General features: G+C 43.1%; 2 protein-coding genes across 2 annotated transcripts; both read right to left on the bottom strand.

Annotated features, from left to right (window-relative positions):
- Positions 1-754: 754 nt before the first annotated feature.
- Positions 755-2,594, bottom strand: b3galt4 (UDP-Gal:betaGlcNAc beta 1,3-galactosyltransferase, polypeptide 4). Its single transcript, XM_010785464.1, has one exon. It carries the CDS (start codon positions 2,375-2,377, stop codon positions 1,265-1,267), a length of 1,113 nt encoding a protein of 370 aa, XP_010783766.1. The 5' UTR covers positions 2,378-2,594; the 3' UTR covers positions 755-1,264.
- A 4,738-nt stretch (positions 2,595-7,332) lies between these two features.
- Positions 7,333-13,056, bottom strand: LOC104957813 (nuclear receptor subfamily 2 group C member 2-like). Its single transcript, XM_010785486.1, has 11 exons — positions 12,968-13,056; positions 12,760-12,842; positions 12,593-12,669; positions 12,183-12,383; positions 11,625-11,730; positions 11,296-11,475; positions 10,420-10,576; positions 10,222-10,312; positions 9,120-9,265; positions 8,115-8,292; positions 7,333-7,353 (listed from the first exon to the last, which is right to left on the bottom strand). The coding sequence occupies exons 2-11, from the start codon at positions 12,767-12,769 to the stop codon at positions 7,333-7,335; spliced, it is 1,167 nt and encodes a 388-aa protein (XP_010783788.1). The 5' UTR covers positions 12,770-12,842; positions 12,968-13,056.
- Positions 13,057-17,709: the final 4,653 nt, after the last annotated feature.

Here is a 17,709-nt window from a genome sequence, read left to right on the forward strand (position 1 = left end):
TTTGGTCACCATTTATGAGAATAAATGAAAAACAGTGATGAAATACTATATGACAGTAAAACAAGAATACAATTCAAAAGGGATTTGTAAAATATCCATAAAGAAAAAGAAAATCTGTTTACAGTTCTGTTTCATATGGGTGCTGAGAGATGTATCCTTAAATTCATTTTGCTCTCAAAATGCACCAGGTTGATGCATTTAACTTAAAAAAAATAGCACTTTACCTCTGCTTACTTATATGCCATTTTATATGCTGTGAGCTGATTATCAAGCCTTCATTGTATACAGAGTCGCGGCGGGTACACTGTGTATGTGCGTGTTCCACTGTAGCGCCTGGTACATTAATTGGAAACCAGTTTGTACATGTTCAATACATTTGTAACACTGTGCACATGAACGTTTCTTTTTTCGGTTCACCAAAAAAAAATGTTCACTCCAAGCTGAACTCAAATTTTGTCAGCCCTGTCCAAACACATTGTGAAATGTTTGTTTTACTCCGACTAAATTAATTCCAAACGCTTCTTCACATTACAATGTTTAATCTCACTATTACAAACAAAGGTAATACAGCTTAACATTATCTGGAATACAGCTGTGTATCACATCAGTTTAATGTTATATTCTTAGATTTTAATAAATGAGGTGGCTGAATAACTGAGCTTTCACACACAGAAGTTCAATTGTAGCCTATCTGTTATCAGTCCGAATACACCCTATTTTCCACCGTGCAAATAATGGCAGATTGCACTACGTCTAAGTTGTGACTTATTAATGTGTTGTAGGCCTACTTCTAATGTGTTTTGCAAGGTTCCTGGAGCCTTAGTTTGATATCTATTGTAGGCTACTTTTGTTTAAAGCATCGTGCATTTAGGCATCATTTTAAACTAATATCAGAAGTAGGCCTGATAAACTACACGGGTTGTATGAGGTAGCAGCATAGATGTCAGTTGAGTTCTGAGATCAGTTAAGCGGATGTATTTCCTGAATCAGCATGCCATGGTGTTGTTTGTTTTACGTTTAAAAAACGTGTGTAAAAGCGAAAGTAATGTGTAACAGTCTACTGTGACATAGCCTACCACGAGCTGCGTTGTCCTCTTTTCTGCAAAATAAATAAATAATTAAATAGGCCTAATTGTGTTTAAAAAAATAAAGCTATAAAAATACAGACATTTTACAGCCTGAAGAGCACGTGTGCTGTTCACAGTATTGAGGCACAGCCCCAATAAGTCCAGTTTTACTTTCTTCCTTTCCTTCTTATCCACCCTCATAAGCCCTGCTCCAGCCCCAGAGCGGTCCCCAGCATCGCCCTGACCTTGCAGAGCCCCAGAGAAGCCCGGATACCCAGCCACGAGCAGGGCCGAGATATGTGGACATCAGCCCAGTAGTGCAGCATCTCCCTGGGTGGGACATGGTGGATGGACACCATGGCCTGATAGCAGCAGCGCCCGTACGGCACCCCTGGGCCCCCGGAGAAGAGTGGGCAGTGTGAGGGCAACACTCCAGCTGTCCGGGCACACAAACCAACAAACACGTCCTCAGGGGGCAGAGGTGTGGAAAGAGGTGACGCAGAGGCCGCCAGGGAAATCTTGAGCAGTGCGGAGCGGGACAGAACATAGGCTGTGCCACTGCAATAGTCCGGAAACACAGAAGGAGGGTAGGCCCCTGAAGGGAGGTAATGCTTGCCATCTGGGTCACGGTCCGGGGCCACGTGGAGATGCACCCTGCCAAGGTATAAGTCTCCTTGTTCGTAGGGGTTACGACTCCTGTTCAGGAAGTGCAGGAGGGCACTGGGATTGAACAGAACGTCATCATCCACTTTGGCCATGAAGTGGGCCTGGGGGCAGAACCTGCGGGCCCACCCCAGCAGGGACAGGGTTTTCAGGGTAAGGTTGGAGTAGGTGTCCAGAAAACGCCCCTGAATCAGGTCTCCTCGCTCCCTGGCCTCCTCGATCAGCAGCTTGGCCAGTCCGGGGTCAGAAGCTACCCCCACCATGAAGAGGGTCATGACGCGCAAGCCCCTCACCTCCACCTCCCCTCCCCAGGTGTCCCGGATGGCCTGGCGGGCCCTCTGGTTGGCAGGAGACGAGGTAACCATGGTGATGAGGTAAGGCTTGGCACGCTGGCACATTAACGGGCTGGGCATGAGCAGAAACTCCTCGGGCCGGGTGGGGGGGACGCTCTGCGGGGGGATGATGGCTGCGTGCGGCTCCACCAACGTGTTCATGTTCATGGAGGTGACCCATGATTCGATGCAGTCCACAAAGAGCAGAGCCAGTAAGGCTAAGCTCGCTATCGCCGCGCACAGATAAGGCAAAACACCAAACCTGCCCCGCTTTCCAAACCGGGGCTTACATATCCACAGCCCCCGTCCGACCATGGCCAACCCCCACTACCGTTACAGGCAGCTCTGAGTCTGTAGACCGCTCTGTCGCAGCTTGTCCTCCTCACCGGTCCTCCTTTTCTTGTCTCCACGATTAAAATCCCTTTTTGGTCATTGGGTGTGCATCTCTCTTGGTCTTTACGTTGCTCAGGTTTAGTGACGCGCAGCAGCGACTGGAGGAGGCTGCAGTGAGAGGAGCTGGTACCCTTGTGTTGATGCTGCAGCCCGGTCGGTCTTTACTAAAGCGGGGTTGCAGCTGCGCACATGAAACGGTCGATTCGGCAGCAGCCCGGAGCTGTTTCTGCCCTGCTTCTTTACAACCAAGTAGCTACAACTACTCTGAGGTCGATCATGACAAAAGGGAAAGTGTGTTAGATGATCATATGCCCTATGGTTAAAATCCTTCTTGTGTTTTTTTTTAGATGCCTCTGCTCTTGACAAATATATTAAGAGTTCCTGTCATCGGTAAACACAGTGCGACTTTACAACAGACGCAGGCTAATGTAACTGTCCTGTGGGCAAACCAGAAAGACGAGATGGTCATGTAAATGCAGGCAAATGGATAGGCCTAATGCAAATATGAATTGATTCTCGACTGCAGCTACGTGAGTGCACAACCTGAAATCTTAGACGCAGTTTAGGTAGACCTATTTTTATCAGGCCATAGGCCTATTTTACAAAAATGTACATGATAGGGAAAGTCCAGCAAACAAAGCCGCAATACCTTTCTTTTGTTTTAAACAAATGCTATTACAAATCACATGGTTGTTTTGGTTCGAGACTCCGTCAGAAAAAAGCACATCAAGATTAAAATAGTTGCATGTGACTTTGTGAGATTTTTGTGACTATAGGTGACATTTATTTTTCTTTATGTGAAGATAAACATATTATGTCGTACAAAGATTTGTGTCTAAAATCAACATTAACTCCTTTTCCTAAAACCAATAAATAAACCTACACATTTATTTTCATTTCAAACTTTAACTAATCACAATGTTTCCTTTCCTCAAAAGTCTATTGTTCTGGAAGGCTTAAAGTTTCCACATTTTTGTAAGAAGATTTACATTTGTTTGGCATTTAGGGAGAGTGGGGTAATTTGTGCCAAGGGGCAAGTAGTGCCACCCCTGTTATCTAGAAAACCATAGAAGAAGTTGGTCATGTGACCACATATTTTTGAAGAGGCATCCATTTCAATCATCCTGCAAAGAAGAGAGACACATGGCTTGAGAGGTAAGCACATTTAAGTTCAAAAAACATTTTTTTGCCCTCCAAAGTAAAATTTCTATGATCAAGGTTTTTTGATTGCTGTGTTTGAACAATTTGGAGAACTTTGAAAACAGTTCACACATGTTTTAGTGCTTTAGACAACACCATGAGTCTATACAGTTAGCATGATGCTAGCTCAAAACAGCTGGGGGATGCATTTTTTTCAAAATGGTGGGCTTGGGGTAATTTGTGCCAAAGGGCCTGGGACCCAAACTTATGATTATTTACTATATATTACTTTATTGTATTTTATTTTTATTGTACATTGTATTCTTACATTTGATCACTAAAACTATGTGACATTCTTAATTTTAGACCAAAATCCATCATGCCACGCAAATACAAAAGGAAGACAGACAGGGTTTCAACTCCTCTTGAGGAGTTGGAAAGAGCAGTGAAAGAGGTGCAACAGGGGAAGACCATACGTCTTCTTCCCGCAAGGGAAGAAGACGTATGGTCTTCCCCTGTTGCACCTCTTTCACTGCTCTTTCCAACTCCTCAAGAGGAGTTGAAACCCTGTCTGTCTTCCTTTTGTATTTGNGAAAGCGCAGGGATGAAGTTGTGTCTTCCTTGACCGCTGCGACAGGACAGGCCCCACCCCTTCATTTGAGGCATCAACCCTCTACCACGAACTGACGAGTTGGTCGGGAACATATGCGATGGGGCTGAGGTGGAACCTCTCCTTGTAGACGCGGAAAGCCTCCTCGGCCGAGAGACCACACAAAAGGCCCTAAGGGACGTGAGAACATGAAGAGGAGGAAGAAATGGCGCCCCCCCCCCCCCCCCCTCCCCCCCCCCCCCCCCCCCCCCCCCCCCCCCCCTGAAACTTCTAATGAAGCGCCTGTAAACAGTTGCAAAGCCCAGAAAACGTTCGCACCCTCCTTGCGTTGTTCTGGCGTAGGCCACTAAGCCACCGCACTGATTTAAGCCGGGTCCATCTGAATCAAACCCAGGGACTATGATAAACCCTAGGAAGGATATCAGGTCTTAGCATAAAATCAACCTTCTCGCCTGTCACATACAGTTTGTTTTCCCAGGATTTTTTGAGGACCTGACATACATGGCTGAACGATGAGAGTCTTTGTCAGGTGAGTATATTAAAATATCGCCAAGATATACAACACAAAAATCGGTAAAAACTCCCTTAAAACACGTAAGAGGCTTGAAAAAACTCCTGGAGCATTGTGAGCCAAATGGCAGATGAGATAGCTCATGAGTGCGCCTTGTGGTTGTGTTAAAAACCGTGTCTCACTCATCCCCCTCACAAATTCTCACCAGGAATGGTAGGCATTACGAAGTCTAAACTTCTACAGTCTAAATGTAGAGCTTGAAGTTGTTTCAAAAGCAGTAGCCGATGAGGGGGAGCGGATAACCCTGTCTCTTAACCGTAATTTCATTTAAAGGAGAATAATCAATGCATGCTAAGGGCCGTCGTTTTTTCCCACCCAAAGCAAAGATCCTGCCCCAGCCGGGAGGAAGACGGCGTATCAGACTTTGCAACGAAGAGGTGTCAATGTACTCCTTCATAGCCTCCTTCTCAGAAGGCGAGATGGAGTATAACCTTCCTTGGATTGAGCCCCAGGTAATAGATTGATCGCACAATTCATAGCGCCTATGAGGAGGAAGGGAGGTGCGCCACTTTACATAATACCTGTCGTCAGGTTCCTTCGTAAGCAGCAGTGAACCGATGGTAAATCTGTAGTTAATCCTTGTCACATCCCAAGGCTGAACATTGCGTATTATCAATCCCGATTCGATGAAACATTCGCCAGAAACTCATGTCTTACCTGATTGTAATGTTCCCACACCTTATGACAATCCTGAGCTCAACATCTGCCTCATCCCTAAGTTTTTCCTGACCGTACAATCAACATAAGGCTTATGCTTGGGTTAGCAGGGTAAAACCGTAGGATGGTGAGGAGGTTGAGCTGATAACAGTGAAAACATGCACGTTCACAATGTGTATCATTGTATGTTAGTGAGGTGGTTCGGTCTATTTGTGTGACATGAAATATGTAAGTTTGCATCCATAACACTAGCTTTCAATGGTGTAGACACAAAAGTCCAGTTTAAGTCTCAGTCATGACGCTAATGCGCGTCCAGTCATGGCTATCGTCAGCGCCAGGTCTATTAACTCCTCTTGGGGTCGTATAATGACTTGTATTCCATGGCAATCTTGTACCTCTATATGTGGGTCATCTTGGCAGGGCGGAGGAGAGTCTACTGTAGGAATGGAACCTCTCTCGTGCAGCGCTGATCGCCACCTCGCCGGCTGTTCCTTGTGTGGGTTAAGGAAGGCTGCTTTAGGCCATGCAGTCGATACAATAGATACGGTCTCAGAAGACATAGCATTAGCAGCTCTAAAGATAAGCATCATACGATTCCCAGCAAACCCTTCTCAGCGAGCCAGGCCGAAGAATGACACGCACCCACTGTGGGAAGTCGGCGCCTCCAGTGTGAGTTCGTTAGAACAGGTATAAGAACTGAAGGGATTGGCACGACCGAGTGTTACCAGTACCATAGGCCATTTAAGATCTCACCAGCATTGCTCCACAGGATTTTTCAAGCACTCATTAACGATGTTTTAAGGGAGTTTTAAACCGTTTTGTGTTTGTATATCTTGACGATATTTAATATACGTCACCTGACAAAGACTCTCTCATGTTCACCATGTACGTCAGGCTCCTCCAAAACTCCTGAGAAACAAACTGTATGTGAAGGCAGAGAAATGTGAGTTTCATGCTAAGACTGTATCCTTCCCTAGGCTTTTCATAGCTCCTGGTCTGATCCAGATGGACCGGCCAAAATCAGTGCGGTGGCTAAGTGGCCTACGCCAGACAACCGCAAGGGGGTGCAACGTTTCTCTAGCCTTTGCTAACTTTTACAGGCGCTTCATCAGAAGTTTCAGCGCCATTGCTTCTCCCCTTCATGTTCTCACGTCCCCTCAGGTGCCTTTTTTATGGTCCTCAGGCAGGAGGCTTTCCGCCGTCTCAAGGGAGAGGTTCACCTCAGCCCCCCATCCTCATCATCCCGACCCAAACTCGTCATTTCGTTGTAGAGGTTTGACGCCTCAAATGAAGGGTGGGGGCTGTCTGCTGTCGCAGCGCGTCCAAGGAAGACAACAAACTTCATCCTTGGCCTTTCTCTCCAAGAAACTCTCCTCTGCAGAGCGGAACTACGACGTGGGGAACCGTGAGTTGTTGGCGGTAAAGATTGCTCTGGAGGAATGGAGACATTGGTTGGAGGGGGCTCAGCTCCCTTTTATAGTGTGGACCGACCACAAGAATCTCGAGTACATTAGGAAGGCTAAAAGACTAAATTCTCGCCAATCAAGATGGTCTCTGTTTTTTAACCGTTTTAACTTCACTGTCGGTCTGGCTCTCTACCAGGGAACTTCCCCTTCATGTGGTGTCACGAAAATTGGCACCTAGGTTCGTAGGCCCATTCCCAGTGGCCAAAGTAATTAACCCTGTCTCTGTTCGCCTTCGTCTCCCCAGGTCTCTGAGGGTTCATCCCACCTTCCATGTGGGACGACTGAAGCCGGTAAAGGAAAGCCCCATGGTTCCCGCGGCCAAACCCCCTCCACCCCCCTGAATGCTCGACGGCGGCCTGGTCTATACGGTCAAGCGCCTGTTGGCGGTCCGGAACAGAGGCAAAGGGAGACAGTTCCTGGTTGACTGGGAGGGTTATGGACCAGAGGAACGCTCCTGGATCCCATCAAGATTTGTTGAGGATCAAACTCTCATGAATGACTTTTTTCGCCAGCACCCTCAGGTTCCTGGGCCATCAGGAGTCGTCCCTAGAGGGGGGAGTACTGTCATGTCTCGCAAATTATGTTAGTTAGTTTTTGTCTTTGTCTAGTGATTTTCCCCTTTATTTTTGAATAGTAACCTTCCCTCTCGTTTCAGATACTCTGACCTCCCTTCCTTGTGTGTCTCCCACTCCTGTGATTTTCGACCCCGCCCCTGATTGTTTCCACCTGTTCCCCATTACCTGGTGTATTTATTGTCCTCGTCTCCCTTTGTCCTGTGCCAGTTCGTTTCGTTCCTTGTGACTACCACCAGCATTAGCAATCCAGGATTAACCCCAAGCAGAGCTTTGAGCCACGTCTTGTTTAAGTATTTTTGTTGTTCATGCTCCTAGTGTTTTTCCTCTTTAAGAGTGATTTTGTTTTTGTACCACTATCGTTGAGCTTTGGTTTGAATAAAACCTTTTTTTTGTTAAATTCTGTGAGTTGTGCATTTGAGTTCATACCCGTTTAATCAGTCGTAACAGCCATATTCCATTATACTTTTTTAATTTGCAGAGGGCCGATTCAAAATGGTCCGTGGGCGCACTTGGCCCCCGGGCCATAGTTCGGACACCCCTGGTATAAATGATGGTGTGTTTTTTTTAAATTATTTAACAAATCATGAATAATAATTCATATCAGATGTGTTATTTGGGCCATTGAGTTGCATCCACCCACCGTAAAGCCGACATGGCTGTCTGTGAGCAGGGGTCCTTCCACCTCAATGATGGGGGTCTCCTGGTCTCGACCAATCAGCTGGATGGTTGTTCCACTGAAACACTGCCGCTTCTCCTCCAGACCCTGTCTAATGCTGACCTCAGAGGGGTTGAAAACTTTGGCCAGGGTGTCGAAGGCACTGTGCACAACAAACAAACAACACATTAACAGATCTGACAGAAGACTCTCAGCAACAGAAATAGAACTTTGTCTCGTCATTTGTTTTATCTTTTTTGCCTCTGTAGACAAGAATACTGAATTTTAGATATCCTAGCTTGACATATGGAGCCAGATAGAGCTGCAATGACGCTCAACCAGGAAGACCTTCTTTACTCATTCATTTACTATTTCCATGTTACTACTCTCTCTCCTCTCAATAAGTGATCGGGGGCGTCACTCCCCAGCTTAACCAATCACTTCGCTCTATTCTCACAAGCCTCTCATAGCGCTCCACTAAACCTTTTAAATCTGCTCTCCCCTCTAACAGCTGTCATTCCAGGTGACTTCACACAACCCTCCTCCACCCCTTCTCACCTCCCGTCCCTCTGAATCCAGGGTCAAGCTAAGCCACTCCGCTTCAGATCGAACCCAACTATCCATTCATCACCACCAGTGTCTAGACCCCGGGGGATTTCATCGGATCGGTTCTCCCCTCCCGAATGATACTCCTGCACAACCTGGGCCTAATGGCCAAAACTCCATTATATTCATTTGTGTATTCCTGGCAATAAATATGTATTCCTACATCAAAACTGTCTCTCCTGATTGAATTGAGTTTATGCAAAAACAATGGCACAAAGTGCTTTCAAGCTTTCCTGTTTTCTCAGTATTGTCATATAATTTAATGACAATAAATTAAACAATTAATAGATTATTCTAGAAAATGATCTGCAGCCATGTTTGAATTGGAATTGCCTGTTTGTTTGATTCGACATTGAAGACACCTCTCAAAACAAACTGACTGACCGTGTTATCTCGCTGGCAGACTCCTCCTCATGTTGGCTGTCTGAAGAATCCCCGTTGTTCAGATTCTCTCTGAGTGAGTCGCTCAGGCTAGCCAATGACGTCACCACATTGGCTAGTGTCCCCAAGTCTCCGTGCGCATGATCCATCTGAAGACAAATGAAAACATTGAAGAAGAAGATTGAACTTTATTGTCATTACGTAGTACAGCTACTCGTAACGAAACAGTTTCTCTGCATTTGACCCATCCTAGTGATAGGAGCAGTGGGCTGCCATTAGGTACGGCACCCGGGGAGCAGTGTGGGGAACGGTGCCTTGCTCAGGGACACCTCGGTAGCAGTTGGTCTTTCCGGGACTGGTGACCTTCCAGTTGCCAAGCTAAGATATGGACTTCGCCACCACCGCCCTAGATTAATAGTAGAATAATGTAGAATCATTTCCATCAAATAGGTCAGCTGAACCAGGATCCACTATAGAAATAGGAGGTCCTACACTGGAGCAAAGCATACAAATGATCTGAAGTGAGTTGATTAAATGTTATTGGGGTAGTATTTAACATATTGTGGCCTAAAAATGTAGTATGCATTTAGATGTATGTGATACCAATCTGAATCTTAATCTGAGCCACTGTAGCTCCTTATTTTTATTTTGTTCTTCCTACTTTCTGTTCATAGTAGAATTGTAAATAAGGCAGCCTTTCTCTCCTTTTGTCAACATTAAGGACACAGTTATTTTGTTTGAATACACTTTATTTGAACTTTCAATGAACAAACGGAACTTGGTTTTCTTGCTTACATTCAGTATGAACATTGAATATTATGTTTTGACAAGCAAAGCAGATTGAAACATGCACTGTGAGGTGACACACATTACAAGATAAATAAAAACAGCTTTACAGGTTTTAATGCTCAAAGTCTTATTTTTTAGACCCTCATTATGCTAAGACAAAATGTAACAGTGTCACAAGGAACAAAATCTTCCAACATCTCCAACTGAGGGATCATACTTCTATTAGCAGGAGGAGGCGGCAGCAGGGCAGACAGGCAGATCTATATATATCAAATGGTATATATTATCATTACAGTAAGTGCTGCAGCAGCTGTACCTTTGAGTCAGAGGCCAGCAGCAGAGTCCCATCACTCTGGATGAGCGGCTGCTGGATGTTCACCAGCATGCCCTGCTCCAACAGGCTGGATCTGCAGGAGACACAGAACGTCGTCAGAATCCAGTTTACATCACAGTACAAGGTGAGTGATAGAATAACAGAGTGTGAGGTTTCTCTAAAGGTCTGATTCCCACTGACCTCGAGCCATCCGTCTCTGTATCGGAGATAAAGGTTGGCGTGGCGATGAGCGGACTGTTTAAGTCCTTGCGAATGTAAATCTTCTGGGTGGAGGCGGCACAGTTTGCATGCTTCTCTCTGGGCACCACGTCGATGGGCTTTCTCTCACTCTGGACAGCTGAGGATGAACCAAAAGAGAAAGTTTAAGTTTTTGTTTTTGCACGCCTATTCAGTCTCTTTAAATCCAATATGATTAAACAAAATATGTAAACTCCGTTCCAGATCAATATTGAGTTACATTATAACTTTACAGTTTGTAAAATAAGATTGTGACTCTGTAGGATTGTTTTTGGTTTTGTGTGATCCAAAAATACTAATAGAATACTAATACATTTAGAACATTGAAAAGTGAAAAAGTCCAAATCTCTGACAAAAAGATGGATGTAATCAAAATGTATATGATTTTATCCAACAAAAATGTTTAATTCACAATTGTTGGCGTTAAGCCTTCCTAAAACAACGTTTTTACTACTCCAGCTTTTGCCCTCGTTAAGCTTAGATTAGTGTAAACGGTGCATTGAACCATGAAGCAATGGCACAAGCCAGCCAGAATGGGCACTACGCTAGTTCAAACAACAAACTGTGGATTCAGTTGTTGCATAATAAGAAGACAGACATTCAGACCTTTCAATGTTTCATTCAAAAACCTCGAAAGAAGCAGTATAGACCCATCCAGACTTTGTGTATAAAATGTAAGACTAGGTTTTAAGGATTCTTTAGTGAAATGTATGTTGTTTTTTAATACTTCTCCAAACCTGCAGACACCCTGATGATACCTGAGTGTTTTTGTTGACATGTTTTTCGACTATAGTGTCTTGGATTTGCCTTCAGACTCACAGTCAGTCTTCATCCCCATGTCAAGGCATTTCTTCAACCGACAGAACTGGCAGCGGTTGCGGTGGTGTTTGTTGATGACGCAGTCCTGTTTACTGCGGCAGCTGTAGGTCAGGCTCTTCCTCACGCTCCGCTTGAAGAAGCCTTTACATCCCTCACAACTGACTGCTCCGTAGTGACGGCCTGATCACAGGAGAAACTGGTCAGAGTATACGAGTCACTGGCCCACCTTTGATTGCAGACAATATGCAGCAAACATACTTTCAGATTTAGCGTCAGGACACATGACCTTGTCCTCACAGGGTAATGCACCTGACTATAAGCCTCAGTACCTGAAGCCTTGTCTCCACACACCAGACAATACTCCACTGGCTGCGGTCGGCTCAGGTCCCCGGACTGCCCTAACAACCGCTCCATCGACACTGGATCTGTGACGATCTGAACAGCAAAGTCAAACACAGGCCATTTATCTTGTGTTTCACCTTAACACAATGTCATAATCATGGCTATCTGAAAAGTATGGCAAATAACTGCAAAACAGTGATTTTGTAATAAGAATGTGACCTCCTGAACTCTATTTTTGAGTGTCTTGTAAACTCATGAGTGTCAATGTGTGTGAATGACAAGAAAATAAAGAAATCAATCAATGAAATCAGTGAAATAAATATAATACACAGTACCTTTCAAAACATATTTACCAAGTTGTTTATAATAAACAACAGAATAAATCCTTAACAGAATAAAAAGAATCTCAAAAACAAAACACATGATAAAAAAATTCAAAGTAAGACGAGATATACATTGTAGCTCTGATCTGGTCCCTACGACTAAAGAGCCCTGAATGCATATCACCATAGTATATGAATGCAGACTGAGGGAGAGGACTGTACCTGTATCCTTCCTGGCATCAGGCTGTCGGCAGCGGTGAAGATGAGCTGCTTCGTGCTGTGGCCGTCTGGAGAGGCCAGGATAACCTTGCCGGCCCCTGAGCTGTCAGCTGTTGTCAGAATGAACTGCTGTTTGGGAGCAGAGGACGGCTTCATCGCTGTCACTATCTGGATCTTCTGACCTGTCTGCTGGTCAGTTACAATCTGAGAGGGTTAAGAGATGTAAGAGGGAGACAGAAAGAGAGGGAGGTGGAAATGAACATGGTCCAATGGGGTTGAAGTAAAAAATAAAAGAGCAGAATGACATTGAAGGTGGGAGAGATGAGTCACATGTTGCAACGTCAACTAGTTTGATGCTGCTAAAGAGTTCAACAGGTAGCAGCAGGATCACATCTGAAGAATTTGAGAGTTACCTGTATTCGCTGTAGCGCTGTGGCAGGTTCAGTGGAGAGGACCTGAAAGCGCTGTGGAGACTCACCCATCACTGAGTCTGAAGGAGAGGATGACACCTACAATTTAAAACACATTTCGACATGCTTCAACACAAATAATCTATAAGTCTGCATCAAATTTGTCTTACTTGAGTCCATTTACAGCATACACATGTGAATCGTAGATCGTTTTGTATGAAAAGAAGTCGGAGTGTCTACAGAAGGTATGTCCCTATGGAAACAACAACAACAAAGGTAACATCCGCCAATCACGCAGACAAAGATAGTAGCACCAGAGTATTTTTAACTTTAGAAAACCTTCAGACTGCCAGCACGTCATGAAAATCTCCCTCTCACCTCGGCTTCGTGCTCAGAGTCCACTTTCTGCTGAGAGAGCAGATTCAGGCCGGTGGTCATGATGGTGAAGGGTCATCAGTGAAGTCTGTTTGGAAATATGAAGAAAATCAACCACTGAAAATCACAATCCAAAAGGAATGATAATAATACTAATAATAAATTGTATTTCTATAGCGCTTTTCTTGAACCCAAAGACGCTTATGTCTATATGTCTATATATATATATCTCTTTATGATGTCTGTCGAGCAATTGAAAGTAAAGGAGACATTTATCAGTGAAAATTACAGCTACTATAAAATAACTTTTCTTTTCAATGGCATGATGGGCGAAAAACACATGTCTCTACATTTTACCAGTAAGTGGAATAATCAGTGATGGATCAAATCATACATTCACACATACAATCATTTATTTATGATAAGAGAAATAAATGTATACAAAATAGTTATAACATCTATTCATGGTTACATGTCAGCATTAACATTAGGTAGTCGGTGTTACAAAACATCTCACATACTTTGATATTTGTTCTGTGCAGACACCTCAGGTAAATATTTTTGTCAGAAAAGTCCAGCGTTTGCATGACTGCAGTGATGTGCAAGATGAGTCAATGACCTCTGAGTGCGACCTAGACATGAGATTTGAGAGACCGTTGATAACCAGATTACACTACAGTCTGCTGGGAACCCACATGACCCAATATGGCACTGTAACAAAGGGGAGAGCTGATGTTCCTACATACAAATATACCATCTTTAATATGGACATACAGTACGTAGATCACCCCTGCTTTTCTTTCTGTGTTTGGTTGCATTGTTATTGTTAGGTAGAAAACCTGCCGTGTCCTTTTAGATGCGACTTAATTTCTGATCAGTCACAGAAAGATAAACTGACAGAAAAAAGGTTTTACTCCAAAATAATCATTATGCAATAGTTATCAGGAGAATCTGAAATCAATGTGTTTGAACTTTTGTCAAATGTATTGCTTTTTATGAGATAGTTCGGTAAAAAGCAAAATAATAACTTGATATTTGACCGTCTCATCTTTCTATTTGTTTAAAAAATAATGTCATATTATAAAATAGAAATGAAACATATCTTTGTTTTCCTGCGCTGCTTGATCTTGTGATTTTTGTATCTCTTATTATTTATCTTTTTTTTATTATTCAATATCGCCTTATTATCTTGTTATTTTAAAATATATATTTTGTGTACTTAACCCCCTTGGAAACGAGAGTATATCTCAAGGGGTTTTTCCTTATAAATACTTACCAAAACCAAACGGATTATTTTATTTTTCATTTTTATTCTTACTATATATTCTTGCAGCTAATGTTAATTTTATTGTGTATTATATGTGTATCCTATTGTATCTTTTAAACATGTTTAACTCGTGTCATGCTTGAAACTGCTGCTGAAACCAAATAATTTCCCAATTTTGGGATAAATAAATGCCACAAAAAAAATCATCTATCTATCTAATTGCCTGCAGTACATTGATGTATAAAGGGCCTGCAGTGGCTCCATGATATGTTCACTGACCAAAGGGAGGATGCCAGCTGCTCTATACTGTTCACTGATTGGTCTAACAGAGAGCCCATCAATTCCTCCGTCCTCAAACGCATCACAACAGAACAAAATGGACAAACTGGCAGTCAGCCAATAACACATCCTTGTGATAAATATATTACAATACTTATATTTCCAGACAATAGAGCAGCCGGCTGATTTTGTGCTGGTAGTACATGTATAAAAATACAGCTTTGTTAAATAAAGTATTAGTCTTTATAAAGCACGTATGTCCCTGAGATGGCAAAGGTAAAAGGGTCGAGTTCATCTGCAGCAGCTCTCCTATGTTAGCAGTCACTAGCAAACCCAACACTAGCAGCGGTCTGCAGCCCTCTCCCCTGGATATGTCATTGTATCATGCATGGATCGGTCCAGGATAAGTCGACGGTAGTGTCACATATAATTAGTGAAATTATAAGCATGTCAGCGGAGCCAGACTCCGCCCTGCGCTCCCTGCCCGGTCCCGAGCTGCCAGAGTCGGGCAGGAAGGGAGCTCCGCAGCGGCTAGCTAACATGCTAGCTGAGATTAGCTGCGCTCTTTTATCTTCCGGTATCTCAGTCGAGCTTTCTACGGTTTTCAATCCGTCACTGAGACTTACCTCTGGGGAACGCTGCTCACAGATTTCGGTCTCTTTGATATTTTATAAAATATTTGTTTTTGGTTTTCTTCTGTTAAAGGTCATAGTTCGTGACCCCGCACAGCCAGCGTTGATGATGGTTGAGGTTGTTTTTTTTTTCCTCCTTCCTCTGTCGCGTCCCCGTGCGCCTCCAACACCCCCCACCCACCCTTGGCGCGAGCCAGACAGGACTGACGTCATCGTGTCTGAATGACTTTTCTTGTATGTTATACAATTAACATAATAAAATAAAGTGTAAGCTACTATCAGACGAATAAGAGACAGACTCAAGTATTTTTTTTGTCTGTTAAGTATTCCTTGCTCCAATGATATATTCCCAAACCATGTCCTATTTTGAAAAGTAATTGATTTATTTTGTGAAAACCCCTTGAAATTAAATAATGAATTTGTTGTTCAAATGTGATTTTATGGGTGATTTTTAAATACATATGTTTATATATGTATAGATAGACATAGGCCTATATATAGCTATCTTTAATAACACAAACTGTTTTCAAACAGATGGTTTTTGTTACAGGGCTGTAATTAAAAAGTTAAAATGTAAGCAATGAAGGCTTAGCCTTACAATACAAAAAGTGTGACAAATAGTCAATGCTTTTATTCAGCCATGTAGGGAGAGTGGGGTAAGTAGTGCCAATTTTTACTTAAAGTGCCTTTAAAGCAAGGGGATTACAGTGATGCCTCCAACTAAAATATGTACATATAGTTTAGGATGTTGTGCATCCCTGGGAACAATCACTTCGGATCTTAAATAAACTGTTTGAGAAATATAGCTTTAGAAAAAAAAGTGGTTTTGTGGCACAACTTGCCCCCGGTGCGGGGTAAGTTGTGCCATTAGAGACAATACACTGGGGTAAATTGTGCCATTGATAATTGAAGTAAAACAGATCATTTTAATCTCACAAACAATAATGCTATATAAAAGCAAGACAAATTCAATACAAAATTATTTATTTAATGTTTATTGTGATCGTCGCCCAGACGTCGGGAGAGGGGGAGTACCGTTGAACAGGTAACATACGGTACGTACTAGCCAGGTCCTATTCAAGCGCCATCACGTGTATATTAATGGCACTTTTAATATTCGTACAGCGTCTCGGTCTGAGGCGGGACGCGAGGGACGGGCCAGGGCTCGACGGGTTCTCAGCCCGTCCTCCCTCGAGGCGTCGCGATCGATTGTACCGATTCCAGACTCTCAATCGACGGCGAGAAATAGAAGGCCATAGAGTCAGCTCGAAAGTGCCAAAAGTAGCAGTTGACTCTGAATGGAGACCCCTAGCCGACGAGTGTCTAGCAGGAGAAACTATAAGAGATATTTATAAACAAAAACCAAAAGAAGACAATTTCCCAGTATCAAGCCTGGGCGTGTCGGGTCGCCCAACTAACTACCAACTCGCAACAAAAAAAAAAAGGAGGAAGGAGACGGCGCAGGGCACGCGGAGGTTGTGGGGGGGTGGGTGGCGCGGAACGCGCCGGTCTGGTCCTGACTGCAGTAGCACAGACTTACGTGAAAGAACATACAAAATATGTTAATTGTATTATTCTTATTTCACCATTCGATGATAGTCTGCTTATTCTCTGTCCTGAGTTCATAAAAAAACAGACAATTCATAAAGAAACGAGGTTACTATATAAGGGTTTGGTACAGGATAAAACTTTTCATTAGCTAAATAAAACACTTTTGGGGAACTTTAGATTTATTACTTAAACAACAAGTTTACACTAAAATACCACTAAAAAATTTATGTATACAAAAGTATACATATCTTATCCTGTATCCGATTATAATCGATAGAAATTATTGTGTTTGACAAAGTTTGTCTACCCAAAAACAATGTCCGACATTAATTTTCAATTTTGACATCTCGTTACTTCCGTATGTTTTTCACACTGTTTTATCAGGTACGAAATAAGTCGGTACATCCCCTCTCACCCCCATTCATCACGGTTAAAAATGAATTGTCACGGAAAATTTCGTTCCCCTAATGTCATTACGGAGGTTGATTTTATACATTATATCCAAATCCTACAACACGGAGGGACCCTTGTTAGTGAAGCCTAGAATTTATTTGGACAAACTCTTTATATCGAATCCTTTTTTTACCAAACACCGTGTTTGACGGGGCGACGCCCCATTAAACACGGTAAATCTACTGTTAATGTGACCCCATTTAACACCGTAACTATTATTCATTTTGTCTAGTAAAAATTTAGAGTGGTTGTTATTACGATAATACTTTCGTTCTGTTTAAGTATGTTTTAAATAAATAAACTCTACAATACAACATCTTTCACCATGCCTGTAGTTTCCGGTGAAAAGATATTGTTCCCGATACTTGTGGGATTTGTAGGATGAACAGGTTTACGACGTCCTTTATAACTTGAAGACAAGGGGAAGACCGACGTGGTGTTTTGAACACCACATCGGTCTCCCTTGTCTTCAAAGTATAAAAGGACGCGTCGTACCCTGTTCATCCTACAATCGACAAGTATCGGGAACAATATCTTTTGCACCGGCAAACTACAACAATGCT

The sequence above is a fragment of the Notothenia coriiceps genome, unplaced genomic scaffold, assembly GCF_000735185.1.
Source record: "Notothenia coriiceps isolate Sejong01 unplaced genomic scaffold, NC01 NC01_scaffold00027765, whole genome shotgun sequence".
Lineage (NCBI taxonomy): Eukaryota > Metazoa > Chordata > Actinopteri > Perciformes > Nototheniidae > Notothenia > Notothenia coriiceps.